The sequence below is a fragment of the Branchiostoma lanceolatum genome, chromosome 9 (genome assembly GCF_035083965.1).
Source record: "Branchiostoma lanceolatum isolate klBraLanc5 chromosome 9, klBraLanc5.hap2, whole genome shotgun sequence".
Taxonomy (NCBI): Eukaryota; Metazoa; Chordata; class Leptocardii; order Amphioxiformes; family Branchiostomatidae; genus Branchiostoma; species Branchiostoma lanceolatum.
Window position 1 is genome coordinate 7,825,403 of NC_089730.1, and position 16,648 is coordinate 7,842,050.

The window sequence follows — 16,648 nt, forward strand, 5'->3', positions numbered from 1 at the left end:
AATCAACTGGACCGACTCATACTTTCCGCAATCACATCACAAACGTAAATAGAAGTAAAATAGTACGTCCTGTCACGTCGATGAAGTTTAGACATCCAGGTAATAAGATACGCCAAATAATACTGGATATGATTTTGGAAACGGTCAGACGTTTCAAGTAGCATCCACTACTTTTCGTCAGTGACACTGAGCAAGATTTGTCGAACACGAACTATGAATTGATATGCAAATTCATATAAGTAATATGATATAATGTAATTTCCAATATTATATCATATAACATGATATGTAAGTCGTGTCAGTTTCCTGAATTGTTTAAACAGCAAACCTCTTAACACAAACGGGAGCAAAGGTTACGACCTGCAGTCATCACAATCACCTAAAGGTTATGTATCCCTCTTTCCGATTGGATCTGGCATGTCTTTCTTCCCTTTACCTTTTGTAACATCGAATCTGATAGGTTGAACTGATAGGTGTACTCTAGATAAACAAGCCCTTTCTTGCTGTTTTCCCAACATCGGTCACGTCGGCAAGGTTTTCAACAGACAGCCAAATCAGGTGTGTGACCTTCCCATGTCTTTTCTGCTTTCCTTCGTTACTTGAGTCTTGTGTTGAATCTCCATTGGTTTACCAAGAAGACAGTCTAATTGGTGATAACTTTTAATGAAGACTGCCGTAATTCCTTAACCCACATCTAACAAATAGGTTCCAAAGGTCACTGGGGTCAATGACCTAGCGAACATCCCGATATACGCTCTGTATTTTTTCTGAGGACTTGTGGAGAAACTAGGCTTCTGTTGCCGGCTCCCTACAGTTTTCTTGCTCCTTCTAACTTGTGAAGTCAAATAAGTAAAAAGAATACTGTATACGTAACGTAAGGTGACCAGTTAACGTCCAATTTATTCAAAACGTATTTATCTTAAAACTGCGCGGACAGAGCCAAATTTCAAACCCATGGGCAGAAATAACAGCTCTTCTAAAAAGAAAATGCATGGTCTGTATGTTTTTCTCCGCCTGTTTAACGCCGTGCGAGCATGTATTTATACTGAGGTATATGATGAAGAATTGTGCTAGGGTAACCCATTATCGTCCACTTCTGAATCTTTTCCCTTCTAGCGCCATGCTTGAAGAACATAGACCAGAAAAAAATGCACAGTAAATGTCCAAAGTAGTCTGCAGACAAATGATAGTAAAATCACTATGTCTGTCCGGCCACTTGCTTAACGCGATGGAAAAAAACAATGTTTATCTGTAAATTTCCCCCACATAAGCGGCACGTGGCGTTCATGTGGTAAACGCATGGCCATTATGTTTTGCTGTGCAAAAATTAAAGAGATGGCTAAGGATCATACTTATGATGTTCTTTATTGCTCATTAGAACAGGCTTTGGCATAATACACCGCGACATGTGGACATGAGCCAAACCGGACGTAAATAGGTTCTGCACGTAAATAGGTCATGTTACGTTAATAGGGGATGTGTTCTTGTGGTTTATGCTCCCGGTTTTCGCAAATATTTTTTGTTCTGTCATCTGCCCGCCTTTACCCCCTTGTTTCAACCGCGAACTAAAAATCCACCGCGAAATTGAATCCCCGCGAACATTTCCCTTGTATAGTACTCTCCGAGCCACATTTATTTTCTTTGTTGATGTTGTAACATCTTGTTTTAAAAGCTATCGCCTGATATTTTCCCACGGCAATAATCCGACGTGTCATTGAGTATGTATACTGGACTGTGCTTGAAGAACGTTCGCTAGGTCATTCACCCCAACGGCCTTAATTTGTGGCATATTTGTGATTTGTCAGTTGTTGGTTAATTATAGTCTGCGTAGCACTCAAAACCTCGCAAATGCCATTCCTTTCGTAGGAAGTCATGAACATGTTGGCGCGGTATGATTAAAGCAATACATTGCGGCGTTTTATGTAATGCCATAATTATTTTACCGTATCTTGATAACTTGACAGATATGACATGAGTCAACTATGTCATGTTATAATACAATGGGTTCAGATCTTTAATACCCAGGTTCTTGTTGTTTTTCCTGTGCATTCTAGGAGATTACATTCCACAGCTGCCAGCATGTTTCAGCACCTGTACAGACAGCTGAATACAGCTGTAGATGCCAACACCCTGCTCCTGGCCCTCTGCGCCTTCCTGGTTGTGTCCCTCACCTACAAGCTGTTTCTCTGGCCCATGTACTTTTCTCCACTCAGACTGGTAAGTTAAAACTGCAGTCAATTCGATCTTGTAGAAACGCATCAAAGAATGATACATGATAGGCCCAAAATAGTTACTCAAGCAACTGGATAAAATTGTGAATTGTTTTGAAATGTCTATTACCTGGATGTCTAACCTTCATCAACGAAATGATACATTGACTTTTTGAAAAGAATTAGGCGAGTTTTACAATCTTTCAGTCTGCACGTAGAACACACTGATTTCAGGGTGCTTATTCACTTTTCAGAAAAATGCACCGTGTCTAACCTTCAGTAATGACTAACCACGTTTCTTCTAATTTGCCTCCCCCAGATGCCCAGTGCCAAGTTCAATCCTATCGTTGGTCAGTCGCGGGAGGATCACCTTGAGCAGTCCGTTGTTCCAAGTCTCAGGTCTGTTAATGTTGCCAGTATAAGCCCATTTGTAAATTCGAGTACGCATGTGCAGTGTCAAAGGTGAAGGTACCTGGCTTGTAAACAGTTCTCGTCTCGACATTGTGTCTGTGCGTGTGTCTGTTAAATTTCCGCAAGCAGATCTCTAGATCGTCTTGATGGGTTGTGATGGCATTTGGAATATGAGTAGGTGTTGGGAATGGAAAGGTGAATGTCGATTTTGGGCCACCTAATTACCATAATTGATGAGGAGAGTTTAAAGATCAGCTGTATTGCATGATAAAGACTCTCATGCATGTGGCACCTAAAACGTGTTAGTTGCCAAACTGGGCCAAATATTTCCCTGCTGGAAGGCCTGTTCCCATGGGCCCTACAGCTAGTGGTCAAACTACAAAGGGATATCCAACAAACCTGTATACTTGTTTTTGATATGTGGATCGCTTAAGTGATGTTTGAGTTTGATATAATGACATGTTAATCGTGCAAACCAGAATCTAATTTGCATGATCAATGGGGAAATTGTATAAACCCACTCCATTCAATGATAAGAGTCATAAGACTATTGAAAAAATGCAACATATGTAACTGAGACATAGAGGGATATTGTTAGATAAAGTTATGCAAATGAAGACCTAATTTGCATGATTTACGGGAAAATACTGTAACTTCATATTGGTAAAAAACTGGGATTTCATACTTGTGGCATTTGGAAGTTATGTGAAGGTGAACATGGCAGAATATAAATTATGCAAATGATGGCCTCATTTGAATAATTAATTAGAAAATGGTACAATAGCCTTCTTTGTTAAGATAACATTGTCATACTTAATACAACTTCTGCTATTTGGGTGGAGAAGATGATCAACTGATATGATTTATGAAAATGATGACTTTTTTGCATGATTAATGAAAAACAATAATAATAAATCAGCCGAAAAGGTTAAATTCATTTGGCGAAGGGTGAGGTCTTCTAAGTGGTATAAATGATTGGACTGTTAACATTGTGACCTGAATAATTAAGTTAAAGGTGTACATGATCAAGTATAGATTATTCAAATGTGGAAGTCATTTGCATAATCAAAATATTTCATGAAGACTCTTTGTTTTCCTTTGCAGAAGAGCCCGGGAGCTCGGCCCCATATCCAGATATTTTGTCCCCTTCGGAGGCGAGCGTGTTCTGGTAGCTGACCCTGATGCCATAAAACATATCCTGGTCACCAACCATGCCAACTATGAACGGCCCTCTTTATTAAAAAGGTGATCTGATCACAATCATGCTTTGTTGAACTTGAAGTGATATTACTTAACAAAGCCCATATTATTCAGAAAGATTTTTGGAATACACTAATTCTTAAGTTACACTTAAATGCAATTTTTTTAAAGATTTTGCTGTCACTATTGTATTTCACTTTTAGTATTAAGCCAGAGTTAATATCAAGTAAGTGAGGAAAATAAATTTCATTTGATTATATATAACAGGTCATCTCATGGGTTGATATTTACTATGAAAGATACTTAAAACGCAGTCAAAACATCATCCTCAACTGAGGTGAAGCATGATACTTTTCCGTCTATCTTACGGTAAGTAGACAGCAATGTGAAAGGCACATCAGGTCACTCCTACTCGTCCAGAAACGTGTTGGCTTCTATACAGCTATTATATCGTCTTCTATACAGCTATTATATCGTGTTGTTGCCGTTTTCTGCAGGGCATTTGCTGCTCTTGCAGAGAAAGGACTGTTGGCCGTGAGCGGCGCCGAGCACACCATGCATAGGAAAATCCTGAACCCTGCCTTCAAACGGGAAAACCTTAAAGGTAGATTGTTTCTAAGCTAGGACACAGATCTGAAAACTAATAGGAGCTAAGAATTTGAATTGTCACTGTGAAAACAGTCCAAAAGAGCGCAGTTTTCTGTATCCTCCACAAAGCCTGAAGATTGTACTAAGGCTAAAAGTCAGGAGCATGTAATGTGTGAAATGTACCATCAGGAAATTTACGAAACTTTCAACATTTTACGGAGGCATGAGATTTTCGATTTCCTGTCCTATCTTATGTTGTAGGAATGGTGAAAACATTCCAGGAATGGACTGACGTGCTGGTGCAGTACTGGAAAGACAAGCTAGAGGGCACCACTGCCACAGATGGGTTCGTAGAGCTCCAAGTTCAAGAGGACCTGGGGAGACTGGTTAGTCAGCTGAAGTGGCATACTGTAAATTCAGTTATTTTTGCAGGGACATAATGTTATGCTAGGAGGAGAAAGGGCTTTTCTCCGTATGAATTTTAAAGGCATCCAGAGCATTTTATGAGGCTTGAAACTTGAATAAAATACTCCAATTTCTAGTCATTCCTACACACAGTAAGTTTCAATAACACAATACCATTACATATCGACATTAAAGGAGCAAAGATACGATGTCGTTGTGTGGTGAGAACTGATAGAAAATCCAAGCCCTAATAGACTGAGCCTGACTGTCCATCACATTTAGCAGTTCGACCAATGACAGAGTGACTACATGTCCGTCAAATATTTGCATTTTTATGTTTTAATTTTGCATTTCTACGTTTTGACGGAGGTGGGCGGGGCTATGGTACCGGTCTATTTACACTAGGCGCGTGAAACTAAAAGATCACCATGCAGCTTATTTTTGTGCCGCTTTTGAGCACTTTTGATAAGAAATCCGTACGCAAATGTGGTTAACAGTGGCATGAAATGTCAATTTCATAAAGATTACAGCAACTAGAATATTTCCAGTTTTCAAGCCTCATAAAATGCTCTGGGTGTTAAGTTCACATGTACAGTTGAAACGATTCTTAAGTAGAGTTGCAATACGATGGAGATACATGTTTGCATAATTTTCCCACCGTAAAAATAAGACCACCACAAAAATTTCAAGATTCACAATAATTCTACATTTTGTGTTGAACATGAAAACCCTGACGGCGTGATTGTTTTGATTTGCAGACCCTGGACATTATTGGTAAATGTGCCTTTAGTTATGAGTTCAACTCCATCAGAGAACCGGACAACTTCGTCAGCCAGACTGTCACCAAACTGTTACAAGGAGACGGAGGACCAAGGTATTAGGTTACAAATCATCCAATCAAAAGCAACAAGAGTTTAACGATCCGATACCTTTGCCAAGCAATATTGTTTAAAACTATGAAAGTCACCTTATTTGGATAATGTATGCCACAGCTCCTTTAATTTGACGAGTTATTGATGCCTCCTCAAAAGCGTGGATACCTCAGGGATTATTGATGCTGCATCAGTAAAATATCTTTAGATTTACCTTTTCTAAATGTGGCAATCTTAGGGTACCCTGAAAAATCATCAGAGTTGACGTTGATATATTTTCTGCATCTAATTTCAGTTGGATAACGTTGCTCTCTGCCGGTTCATTCTTTGTGCCGACGGGGGAGTTCGTCCAGCGACGGGCTCTGTGTGACCAGATTGTAGATGACGTCATCGCAGAAAGGAAACGGCTCCAAGAAAATCCAGATCAAAGTGAGGCATACGCCAAAAATAGCTACTCAAGCAACTGTATAAAATTTTGAAATTAAAAAATTAAAAGAAAAATCAAAATAAAAACTAGAATGGCAGCATTTGCGGGAGCAAATGCAACATGTTTCGCCCATTTCCCTCCACATGCAAAAAGCGACTGCGGCATAGAGGCTAACGTTTGTTGTATGTCTGCAATGACTTTTTTGGTTAGAAAAACCTCAATAAAATCACTTTCAAGGTCAATATCGAAAAAAAATTTAAAAAAAGCTCCCAGGGTATTTACCCACTCTACCTGTATACCAAATTTCAGCTCAGTTGGTACAGGGACGACCGAGCTGAGTCGATTACAAGATTTGACAGGAGAAAGAAACCATACGAACACAATATGTTGCGCCCAACAGTATGTTGGGCTCAACATAATTAGAAATATTTTTCTTATTCCTTGTTTGAGTAACTATGTTTGGCGTATCGTATTACCTGGATGTCTAACCTTAATCAACGTATCAAGGTGAGACATAGCCTGTGTAACACAAACTCTCACTGTTCAGCTGGGGTCCATCAAGCCCCTCACTGACACTACAGAATTTGTGGCTGTTCACCTCCAAGCCAGGAGAAAATAATGAGAACCAATTAGCTCAGAATGATTTGTCACTATAGTGAAAGTCAGTCCAATAGGTCATCAGCTCAGGATTCTCTGTCACCGTGGAAATCAGTTATCACAGTCTCCAACACCATGGTAACAGACTAGGGATTCAAACCCAGAACCGTTAGATTCTAAGTTAACAACCCTTACCACCCTAATGGCACCCACTGAGTTTCTATGATTTTAGAGCATAAATTGCTTAAAACAACCGTCTTCCCGGATCAGGACTCCTAGAGAGTCTGCTAGGAAACTACTGTAAATGCAGAAATGTTCGCGGGGATTTAATTTCGCACCAGGGAGAAACTGGAGTGTTCGCGGTGGTTTTGAGTTCGCGTTTGAAACAATACTATAAGCGCTACAGTCACACGTGAAACGGCTTATCGCGGTGGTTTTAAGTTCGCGGTAAAGACTTTACCGCGAAGATAAAACCACCGCGAACATTTCTGCCTTTACAGTACCCTTCACTACAAAAGTCTTTTAAGTTGTCGTTAGCCAAATTTAAGAGAACTGATTTTTTGGAAACTTTCTTAGATGATGACAACGTCCCCAACGACCTCCTGAGTCTTGTGATGTCTGCTCGAGACAGAGACACGGGGGAGGGGCTACCTGAGGAGGTCGTCAGGCACGAGGTCATGACCTTCATGGTCGCTGGACAAGAGGTAGGAAGGAAACATCGTAAATTCATTATCTCCATGAAAAATGGAGATATAGTTTTGGCTTTGTCTGTGTGTGCGCTTGTGTTTCCGCAAGCATAACTCTAGAACGTCTTGTAGGGAAGAAATGGCTTAGGTTCGGGCCCCCTAGCAGCTTGCTCTGGAACTGCAGGGCGTTTTTGTCAAAATCTTCCAATGAGAATAACTGAACAAAGGAACGAGGGATTTCCAGGATATTTAGTATGCAGGTAGCTTAGACAGAGATGTACATGATGAAGTGCAAATCGTGCAAATTGGGACTGAATTTTTATAATTAATAAGGAGAATATTTATTTATAGTGTCTTCCATTATATGACGCACATGTAACATACGCAGTTTATGGCAGCGGAAACATAACAGATACCAATTATGCAAATAAATTCCTAATTTGCATAATTAATGCCAAAGCGCCGTAATTCGTTTAAGTGGTAAATGCCTGGACTGTCAATATTGCGACATGTCAAAGTTGAATTAGTACATGACCAAGCATATATCATGTAAATGTGTAAGTCATTTGCATAATCAGAATAGTTCACAGAGATACGAGGTCTCCGAACACTTGCAGGCTGAACACTTGTTTAAGTTTGTGGCGCTTGCATTTATCAGCACGGTAAAAAGCACTAGTGCCAAGTGATAACCTTTAAAAATCACGTCACCCAGACGACCAGCGCTGGACTATCATGGCTGTTGCTGGAGTTGTCACGTCATCCGGACGTACAAGACCGCCTGAGGTCGGAGGTCAGGGCTGTGTTGCCAGGCGACGACACGCCCATCACCTGGGAGCTCCTGGACCAAATCCCCTACTTGATGTGGGTTGTGAAAGAAACTCTGAGGTGAGTAAAACATCTTTGATAGAGTGCGAAATGAATATGAAATATTGGATTTTATATACCTCATCATCTACTGGTTTCTGTATCTGCAGTCGTTGAGACGTCCTGCAACTGCATTCGGTTTTCTTCATCTTCTTCCACTGTCATCTTAGATATACCACGAACTTACCCTTAGCTCTCTGAGAATCTTATCCTTTGTGCTTCAGGTCTACTTTTAGCACGCTAGCAGATGTACGCAATGCCTAGTCCTTTACGTGCCTTACACATCTTTTGGTAAGACTTGATACAAATTTGCCCACCCAAAGAAATATGACTCTTGCTTGCTTGCCATACAATCGACAATGATAGAGTCAGCAGTTTATGAAAATGAGCATTTCATACTTAAATCTTCAGGCTGCACCCACCAGCCCCTATGACAGGCAGACAGGCACTGAGGGACGACCGCTTGGGGCAGTACCACATTCCTGCAGGCACTTTTGTCAAGATCAGTCCAGCGGTGGTGCACAGGTCAGTATTATATTTCGGTCTGCATACATGTATGGAGTATGATAGTGCGACTATCTTTGCAAAATTATGGGCGCAAAGTATGAATAACAACACACTTATAAAACTCAATTATCTGTAACGCAGGGCCCCACTGCAATTAGCAGTGTGACTCACTGAGTTGGCTAACCCTGGATATAGATGATTTTTTTTTAAAAGAACTCAATCTGTGACTAATTATATACAAAATTATAATCCCACCACAAAGATGGGAATAATTTCAATCAGCGTAATATACCCAGCTGATTCCCTGCCGTATGCCTGTGAAGCCAGATACATCGAAAGGGGTGGTTATATCCGTGCTTTACAGTTACAGATACCAAAAATGAAGTACAATTTGGATAAAGGATGATAACAACATTGTGTAACAGTTTGGTTCAAGTGTCACTTTCTGACCAGTCTAACGTGCTACTCGCCCCGTGCATTTCAATTGTATCGGGTATACAATAGGCACATGAGTTTAATTCGCAAGAAAATTAAAGGTGCAAAATATTTTGTTTCCACAGGTTGTCTCAGTACTGGGAAGATCCGGACACCTTTAAACCTGAACGATTCGCCGGCGACTCCAACAGGAACCCCTACACATTTCTGCCGTTCATCGCCGGGCCGCGGACGTGCATCGGTAGTAAGTTCGCCCTGGCGGAGATGCGAGCCGTCACGGCCGTGCTGGTTCAACAGTTCCAGTTCGATCCGGTTCCAGGAGTGGAGTACAAGAATAAGCAAAGGGTCACATTGAGACCAGACCCACCGCTGTGTCTACGTGTTAGCAAGGCGCCGGCCTGATAAAAAAGAGGAGAAGATATATAGCACGACAAATGTACACGGTACAATGTATGGCAACAATTATTGATCAAACATAGTACAAAATAGAGGTATTACGAAAGAAATATAAAGGGCTAGCATAAGTCGTTGATATAGTGTTAGCATCGAGTGGAGTTTCGATATTTGTCCTTATACTAAATAGTCTTATATATTTGGGGTTACTCTTACTGTAGATCGTGAAATTTTTGCAGTGGATTTATTTTTGCGGTTTTTGCGGTGAGACTTGTTACCGCGAAATTATAAATTGCAAATGTGCGTTTTGTTATTTTACTGTACTACAGAATTGTTTCAACCACAAACTTTAACACCGCAAAAACATCATTTTCCCTGAGCCCACCGTGAAATAAAACTACTGCGAAAATAAATACATTAACGGTATAACCCGATAGGTACTGTGTATATACATAAGGCACTGATAGCTTAATAATAGGTACTTCATTTATAATGAACATGTTTGTTGCTACAGTTATAAAGGCCCAGATCATGTGCATTAACGTAAACAGAATGTATGAAAATTTCAGGACATTTTGTTTGAGAATTTGTATGAGAATTTCATATTGTCTCATATTTCACAACTGAAAATCCGCCCTGTGTAACGGTACGTTAAGTATATGTTTAATGCAAAGGTTTCTTCTGAATGCATAGGAGTTTGTGCATAGTTGGATCATATCGTATTAACTTTCACAATTAAAAATCTCCGCGTTGCCCAGTGTAACGTTTTTAAAAGTATAAGGGAAATGTTTCTTCTGAATTCGGTATCAATGTGATTAGGAACCCGACTGTCCTGTTGTGGGCTTAACTTCAATACTACTCGTGATATATCCTGGTCAGATGGAAATGTCATCAACTTGTCAATATGATCCAAATATGTTGTCAAATTGGCCTATTATCACTATTTCTATTTGATTTTCAATATATTCTATGCTCAGTTCACAAAATGTTTACTTATTTACCTATCATCAATACTGTTGTTTCTAATTATCACTTATGTTAACTTCACGCAAAATTTACTTATTAACCTGCCATCATTATCATTTTAATAACTATGCTTGATTTTTTGACTGATGTATCGCTAATATTAATGTTTTATCTACCTATTGTCAATTACTTTTATTTATTCATTTAGCATGTATGCAAGGTAAATGTGATGTTTAATGACCTAGTTTATTATCGTTATCATTTCTTTTTATTATTCAGGTTTATTAAGCAATGTTTACTTACTTATTATTACCGCTAGCATTTTCCTTTATTCACAGCTTATAACCAGCCAATTGCAATTCACATTGTTAACGTGTACAAAACATTTTTTTCAAGTAACTGATTTTTAAGGAAAAGAGGTTATGATAAAAAGTAGTAATACAATGAGTAAATGTGGTCTTAATGTGGAATAAAGTTCAATACTGGAAGTAAGAGAGAGAAACTTTCTGAAAATGCCTCCACCTCTAAGGCGTCACCAAAAATGCTACTTTCACTGGTACACTGTTTTTTTGGCCAGGTCTGCTATACATTGGCATGTTTCTGTCAGCCTGTCTTCTTAGATGGCATATGTGGTGATCTCCTCTCCGTAGAGGAGCTAACTAATTAAGCCAAGCCCGTAAAACAACCCCCGAGCGCGGTAATCTGACTAGGCGGGTGGGCACGAATCCCAGTGCCGTAGAGATACCGGGGAGCTCCCGGTGGTATGGTTACCAGGCTGATAAACTCGTTGCTCTCGGTAAATACTTCGAACTGATTACCAGTATCAATAATTGCTGACTGACATAATTACTACCCCAAACTGCAATCCAGTACACAATCTACGGCAGTACAATCAATCAAAGGAGTTGTTATTCTGCCCATATAATGTCAAACTCCATTTGTATTGTCTCTTTCGGCAGGGCTAGCCATGATAGCCACAAGCTAGTTGCTGGGCAGCCCTGGTTGTGCGTGCTGAAGAGCTAGACCTATAGATAAGGTATAGACTAATGAGATTATTGTTAAGTCATACGTCATAGCTGAACGCGCCTCCGTTGATAAAAGTCATCAACATGTACAGCTACTGTGACGTTCCAAGAACTGTACATCAGTCAGGACACCGACTTAGTTACCAAATGGAAGGGTGCTCGCTTCACTCGGTGAGACCAGGATAGGCCGATAACTATCCAGGCGGGTTGTTTATTAGTATCCACATTTCATGATTCACATTAATTTCCCATATTTTTCACTGACGTCACATCACGTTTTCCGTAAAAGGTACCAAGACGGGTTTTTGTCCAATAAGAGAGATGTCCAAGGACCATAGACTGTTGATTTCCACGGCCTTTGGAATTGGCCCCTTTTAATGTTAGAATAAAGGACTTATACCGAGTTTGTAGTCAGGCCGATTACTTGAATACAGAGGTCTTTCTCTTCTCGGGTCTCGAGACAAGTGAGGGAATACAGGAATGGTAGTGGGAGGCTTGATCATGTTAATGGACAATTATGCGGATGAGTGATCATAGGTGAAAGAATTTAACCTGAAGAAGTTGTCTACTCGTGTCAGATAATTTTGTTTGTGTTGTGGGGGTGTCATGCATAGTAAACAATGCCCCAGGCCTTTTGCCATATCAATGTGTCCTTGCCCTATTTGCTCACTGTATCTTCAACCCCTGAATTTGCCTGTGAATAGACGACACCCTACTTCTGTCAATCAAAAATCATTCCGCTCCACTTTTCGGGTATATGATTTGCATTTATGGTTTATTCACATTTCACGGTTTTCCCAAAATACTTCACATCATCCCTTTCACACATTTTTGCTCGAGTCACCTTTTGTTACATTCTTGAAAGTTTTCCCATCAAATTCACACAAAGAGCACATCGACACCTCTGGCAGTGATATACAGTCACGTGGTATGATTAGTCATTGTCTGGCCGAAGCTACCTTCCAAGAACCACTGGTCAGACCAAGGAGGTTTGGTCAGACCCGCCTTAGTTTGAGCGCATCGTTGCTAAGGAGTCAAAACGTTAGAAGTCGTTTTTACCGCAACTGTCGTCTGAATCTAAAATGGCGGGCAAGATGGCACTGAGCGACGACTTCGATGAGCAGTTTCTGACGTGTCCCGTCTGTAAGCTAAACTTCCGAGACGCCAGGATTCTGCCATGTCTGCACACATTCTGTACTCGGTGTCTGCAGGAATGGGCCGGTAAACAGGACCCGCTGGAGTGTCCAACCTGCCGCACACATGTCAGTCTAACTGACCTAGGCGTGGACGGACTAAAGACCAACGTCTACGTCAACAACCTGATACACTTCGCGGCTGTGAAGAAAGGAACCGGGCCGGGCACGCCGTGTCAGGTGTGCGAGGGGAATGTGGAGGGGCAGAAATCTTGGTGCACCGATTGTACGACTTTCATGTGCGAGTCGTGCACCGCCGTACACTGCAAACTTCCCGCTACGAAAGACCACGAAGTTACCGCCGAAGAGACACTTAAAGTAGAACGAGACGTGAGCAAGTTTGAGCGCAAACGACACTGCAACAAGCACAAGAACCAAGAACTGGTCTTCTACTGTGAGAATTGTAACGCTTGGGTATGTACAGCGTGTACCGTGTTCGACCACCGGCCGGGCAAAGATCACAACCCAGTAGAAATCGCGACCGTCGCACAGGTGAAAAAAGGAACGCTGAGAGGTCTTCTCCAAAGGATAGACCCCCGCCTGAAGGAGATTGAAGCCTCCATTGGAGAAGTCGACAGGAAGATGTCAAAGATGGTCCTTTCTAAAGAAGTAGCCACTAAGCAAGCCAAAGGGCATTTCCGCCAACTTGTTGCAATTCTTCAAAAGCGCGAAAAGGACATTTTGAACCAGATTGAAGAACAATGCCGAGTCGATGGCAAAGGTCTTCAAACAAAGAAGGAAGCTATCGAGTCTGACCTGGCTGAACTGACGAGAGCACAAACGTTCTGTCAACAAGCTGTAGAACGCGGAGGCGACGTGCACGTCGTGGAAGTGGGTAACCAGGTCGAAACAAGGGTAGAAACTCTACTGACAAAACAACTGGACCTGGAGTCCAACTGGAGCGAGTTTCAGTTCGTAGAGAACACAACTCTTCTGGACTTTGAGAAAGAAGCGGGGGATTTTGGAGGATTAGTGACAGACATCTCGAAGTGTAAAGTCGTCGTTAAGCCAGCGGTTCGGGGGTTTCAGTGTTTCACCCTACTGACCACAATGAACAAAGATGGCTGTCCGTGCGTCACAAACAGTAGAGCCATTACAGCCAACATGAAAGACCCGTCTGGAAATGACGTCATGACACAACTACAGGTGCAGAGTGGAGGCGTGTGGCAAATCTCGTATTTTCCCACCGTCACGGGCAAACATAAGTTAAAGGTCAAGATGAACTCGCAACAGGTGGCAGGGAGTCCATTTGACGTTAATGTACAGGAGAGTCACATCCCTTTGTTAACTATCGGACGCCCGGGTAGCGGGGTGGGGGAACTGAACGGACCGGCAGGGGTCGCTGTTGATACGGACGGCAACATCGTAGTCGTGGAGCAGGGCAACAAGCGAGTCCAGATATTCGACGCAGACAGTGGGCATCCTTTGAGGAGCTTCCCCGTTGACGGCGAGGACCCGTACGGAATCGACGTCGACTCAAATGGAGTCTTTCTTGTGACGTCGTTCAACAAAGACCACGGAATCAGACGTTACTCAAAGGAAGGGAAACTTTTGAACACGTTCAAGCCTGACTGTATACAAGTTCCAACTGACGTGGCAGTTCTAAAGGACGGTCGCATGGTGGCGGCAGACGGGACGTCCTGTCTTCTCCTGCAGCCAGACGGTGGTTTCATCCGGGAGATCGGCAAGGGACACTTATTGGACCCGCGCTTTATCGCAGTGGATGAGTCACGTGATGTGATGTTCGTCACAGACGGCGGCACTCACAAAATAGCTGTCTTTGATCTCGACGGAAACTCGAAGTTCGATTTTAGCAAGGAAGGTGAGAATGGCGGCGAGCTACAAGGCCCGAGAGGTATAACACTAGATCAGACAGGTGATGTCATTGTTTGTGATAAAGATGGCGGCCGTGTGCAGGTGTTCAGGCCTGACGGGACGTTCGTACGGAAGGTGGCGACGGTGAAAGGCGACGAGGCCATTGGAGTTGCCCTTACGCCTGACGGCTACATAGCGGTAGCGTGTTACGAGGAACATTGTATAGAACTCTACAGGTACATGTGAGCTAACAACATTTAAAGAATGCTTCAAAGAATGGACAGAAGTGAGCAAACACAATTCAGTGATCACGTTTGGATACATGGTGGTGAAAAAACACAAGATACAAACATGTAACATACAATTCAGACCTCTGACCTCCCTTTAACATTTTGATATTAATCTTAGTTCTCAATGTTAGGTTTGCTAAGTAATTGTGTAACTTCAGTTGATTGTACTTTGAATTGAGGTCGATTAAGGTCGAGTCATGTTTCGAAGTCTAAAATCTTAAAATCTATATAGTATTAGAAAGGAACTCAAGGAAGTACATGATGTATTTTAGCAATACAGATAAACAAACAAACATGGTGTGGTGTTTCGGAACTTTCATTTTGGTGTGTTGTTTTGTTATCATCATACTGGTTGGTTTTCACTAACTAGTTATTGATATATCTATTGATTTTAATGAGGAAAACGGTTTGTGCTATATAAAAACGTTTCATGATACGAGACTTTGTATAGATATGTACGTGTGATCAGAGACATAACGGAACCTTTGTATTTTGTCGTTATTATGAAGCTCTTTTCGGTCAGCACCTCCAATGATGTGTTGCTTTAGACATGGTTTGCAAAATGTAAACCCTCTGTTTTTGAAACCATCATTCTTGCTGATGTAATGTATTCCTCATCAAGTGGAGCTAGTAGAAATGTATATTCTACAAGAAATGTAATGATTTCTTACATCAGAATATATTCGAGCTAGCTGTCTAAATGCTTGCTTGAAGTGAATTGAATACTCAGGTCCTTTACTCCTCTAATCTACAACAAGCAGCAGCGTCCTGAGACTTTTGAAGTTTGGCAGATCCCTGCTAGGTTCCCAATTCGAACACTGGCTGCCGAGTAGAAGATCTGAAATCTCGGGTAGATGCACACGTAATGCTGGGCACAAACTGAACATTCCTAGGGCAAATACACTGAGATTCAGTAACTCGCCGATACCGTACCTCACAAAACTGCAGTATGGTTACTGAATCTCGGTGTGTCTGCCTTGGGAATGTACAGTTCAGTAACTAGTATCTTTGTCTGCACCATATTGGTGATTGTTGTCATTCTTTTTGGAGTGACTACATTGTCTATAATGTGTTTTATGTACTGGATTTTATATACGAATAAGATTATGTACGCCGACAGCAGTGAAACTTGTGAACGTACTGTACATTGGTTTTTCAATTCAGTGTATATTAACTGCGATAAACCAATAAAATACATCTTATCTTATCCTCTAGTGCATCTGCTCTGCACCCTGCCCGTACGACAAGTGATGCTACCAATGCGTGAAAAAGAACTAAAAGGAAAGCCTTTATCAGGAATGCCCTAGCCCTATTGGTTCGATACAAAATAAAGGTGATACACCTCCATTCACTACCAGGGATGTAAAGGTGACCTTTATTTGAATTTGACCGAAACACTTTGAGAAAGTGAAGTTAAAATGTGACTTCGGCAAGAATATGTCAAAAGGATCATGTGAAATGTCTGGCGAAATCATGAAATGCAGATATCGAAATACCTGAAAAGCGGGGCGAAATAATTTTTGATTGACAGAAAAGAGTGCGTCGTCGTCGCAGACATTTACGAAAATTCAAGACACACTTACATGGACAGTAAGCACATAGCTAAAGGTCACATAAATATGACAAAGGATATTGTGTATATTCAGGTTGGCTGTTCATTAGTATCCACACGGAATGATTCACATCTCCCTAAAAAGTCCAATTATCCCTTCACGTATTTCTCACAATATAAAAACATTTTTTTTAATTTTGTTCCCGTCAAAT

The 16,648-nt window shown here is 41.3% G+C and overlaps 2 protein-coding genes across 3 annotated transcripts; both read left to right on the forward strand.

Annotated features, from left to right (window-relative positions):
• Positions 1-342: 342 nt before the first annotated feature.
• Positions 343-9,619, forward strand: LOC136441739 (cytochrome P450 4F12-like). 2 transcript variants are annotated; one of them, XM_066438188.1, is made up of 12 exons: positions 343-558; positions 2,055-2,217; positions 2,530-2,609; positions 3,726-3,866; positions 4,319-4,425; positions 4,671-4,795; positions 5,573-5,688; positions 5,982-6,115; positions 7,287-7,414; positions 8,109-8,281; positions 8,672-8,785; positions 9,328-9,619. In XM_066438188.1, exons 2-12 carry the CDS (start codon positions 2,080-2,082, stop codon positions 9,602-9,604), a joined length of 1,533 nt encoding a protein of 510 aa, XP_066294285.1. In that variant the 5' UTR covers positions 343-558; positions 2,055-2,079; the 3' UTR covers positions 9,605-9,619. The 2 variants fall into 2 exon arrangements, with proteins under 2 accessions (XP_066294285.1, XP_066294284.1); XM_066438187.1 differs by lacking the exon at positions 343-558 and having other exon boundaries at positions 1,803-2,217.
• Positions 9,620-12,452: 2,833 nt separating this feature from the next.
• LOC136441902 (tripartite motif-containing protein 3-like) lies at positions 12,453-16,091 on the forward strand. The gene has a single exon (XM_066438454.1). It carries the CDS (start codon positions 12,669-12,671, stop codon positions 14,838-14,840), a length of 2,172 nt encoding a protein of 723 aa, XP_066294551.1. The 5' UTR covers positions 12,453-12,668; the 3' UTR covers positions 14,841-16,091.
• Positions 16,092-16,648: the final 557 nt, after the last annotated feature.